At 45.0% G+C, this 2,500-nt stretch overlaps 1 protein-coding gene across 1 annotated transcript in view; it reads right to left on the bottom strand.

The window, feature by feature from the left end:
* The window catches only part of ENH_00002040 (hypothetical protein), a gene marked incomplete at both ends in the record, with an annotated part of 9,890 nt that overhangs the window by 2,391 nt on the left and 4,999 nt on the right, over positions 1-2,500 (bottom strand). The window contains 3 exons of the mRNA XM_013578235.1: positions 635-768; positions 977-1,262; positions 1,518-1,818. Coding sequence (XP_013433689.1) covers positions 635-768; positions 977-1,262; positions 1,518-1,818 — 721 coding nt within the window. The remainder of the gene's footprint in view (positions 1-634; positions 769-976; positions 1,263-1,517; positions 1,819-2,500) is intronic.

The following is a 2,500-nucleotide window of genomic DNA, read 5'->3' as shown; positions in this document are numbered from 1 at the left end:
CCCACGCAGCGAGGGTTTAGGGTTTAGGGTTTAGGGTTTAGGGTTTAGGGTTTGCGGCGTGGCCTCGCTGTCGGGGCCTTGCGGCTTTTCTACGCATGCAAACAACTCCTTGCATGCACCAGTGCATGCACTCTTGCATGCATGCATGCATGCATGCATGTTCACTCTTGCATGCACTCTTGCATGCATGCATGCATGCATGCATGTTCACTCTTGCATGCACTCTTGCATGCATGCATGCATGCATGCATGTTCACTCTTGCATGCATTCTTGCATGCACTCTTGCATGCATGCATGCATGCATGCATGCATGTTCACTCTTGCATGCACTCTTGCATGCATGCATGCATGCATGTTCACTCTTGCATGCATTCTTGCCTGCACTCTTGCATGCATGCATGTTCACTCTTGCATGCATTTTTGCATGCACTTTTGCATGCACTTTTGCATGCATGCATTTCGCATGCATATTTGGTTCTTTGCAATCATTTTTGCATGCGTTTTTTCCTTTTTTTTTTCCTGCACTTGCAAGCCCCACTCCGTTCATGCGTGCATGCGTTTTGCATGCGTTTTGCATGCGTTTTGCATGCGTTTTGCATGCGTTTTGCATGCGTTTTGCATGCATGCACTGACCTTCCGGGTCCCAGTGACAAGTGGCCTCCCCGGGCCCCGCAAAAGCCCCAAAAGGACAAGGGGAAGGGCTGAAGGCCCCGAGGGGACAAAAGTGGTTTTCGGGGCACTGCATGCAAGCTGCAGTCCCCGGCAGCCTGCATGCAAACCCTAAACCCTAAACCCTAAACCCTAAACCCTAAACCCTAAACCCTAGGCCCTGGGCTCTGGAGGGCAAGGCTTAGGCCCTGAAGCCTGCGACAGGTGCTTGCTCAGGCATGAGGCGCAGCAGCAGCAGCGGGAACTCGGGATGCAAGCTAGGGTTTAGGGTTTAGGGTTTAGGGTTTAGGGTTTAGGGTTTGGGACCTGTAAGTGCCCGCGGGGCAAGGGCCGTTGCGGGCCAAAGAACACTCTTGGCCGGGGAGACAGGGGCAGTGGGGTTGGTGTTTATTGTCTTTGCATTTTTGTTTGTGAATTAAAATTTCAATTCTTTCAGCAGCAGCAGCAGCAGCAGCAGCAGCAGCAGCAGCAGCAGCAGCAGCAGCAGTAGCATTTTTGTCTCCTTTCGAAACCCTCGGAGGAGACACAAACCGACTGTCTCCTGAGCTCGTTTCCACTTCGCAAGAAGCCATGCTGCTGCCGCTAGACGTGTCTGCACCCAAACCCTAAACCCTAAACCCTAAACCCTAAACCCTAAACCCTAAACCCTGAACCCTACGCCACAAACCCTAAACCCTAAACCGCAAACGCGATAGCACACTGGCCACTTCAAGGGCTAGAGAGAAAGCATTCAAACTCAGAGCAGGGTTTGAAGAGCTGAGGTAGCGATTAATCTTAGGGTTTAGGGTTTAGGGTTTAGAGTTTAGGGTTTAGGGTTTAGGGTTTAGAGTTTAGGGTTTGACTTTACCCCCGTCGTCCTTTGCCCACAGACGGAAAACACCTCCCTGTCGCCACTGCTGCGGGGTCACTGTAATACTGACACTGTTGCTGCTGCTGCTGCTGCTGCTGCTGCTGCTGCTGCTGCTGCTGCTGCTGGATTCGCTGCTGCTGCTGCTGCTGCTGCTGCTGCTGCTGCTGCTGAGGGGTTCGAGAAGGGCCCCACAGTGGAGCGTGACAGTGACCTCCTCGACGGGCTGTACAGACAGCTGAAAGGGCAGCAGCAAAAGTGTCTCTGCTGCTGCTGCTGCTGGAATGTCTCCCCACAAAACCTGCAGCAGCAGCAGCAGCAGCAGCAGCAGCAGCAGCAGCAGCAGCAGCACAAAGGACACACTGCTAATTCAAAGGAGAAAGCCTTTCTTTGACTGCAGCAACTCCTCTTATAAAACACCTATTATTTATTTATTTATTTATTTATTCATTTATTTATTTATTTATTTATTTATTTATTTATGTATTTGTATATTCAGTAATAGTTATTTATTTATTTATTTATTTATTTATTTAATTTATTTGCTTCTAAAAAACGTTTATATACGCACATGCTCAAGTTCATCTAAAAGTGCATTTTTACATTTTTGCAAATGCAAAGAAATGCATTTTGCAAAATACATTTATAAACATAAATATAAATAAATAAAATTATTTATATAAATAAATATGAGTATAAATGTGTATATAAATATAAATATAAATATAAATATAAATATAAATATAAATATAAATATAAATATAAATAGAAATATAAATACAAATATAAATATAAATATAGATATAAATATAAATATAAATAGAAATATAAATACAAATATAAATATAGATAGGAAGTGTTTATTAATAATATGCAACAAGCCCTAAACACCAATCAATAAACCCCAAACCCCAAACCCTAAACCCTAAACCCTAAACCCTAAACCCTAAACCCTAAACCGCGGTTCTAGAGTTTGAGCAGTC

This window comes from Eimeria necatrix, genomic scaffold (assembly GCF_000499385.1).
Source record: "Eimeria necatrix Houghton genomic scaffold, Enh_scaff1060, whole genome shotgun sequence".
NCBI lineage: Eukaryota > Apicomplexa > Conoidasida > Eucoccidiorida > Eimeriidae > Eimeria > Eimeria necatrix.
This window is presented reverse-complemented; position numbering and strand designations above follow the sequence as displayed.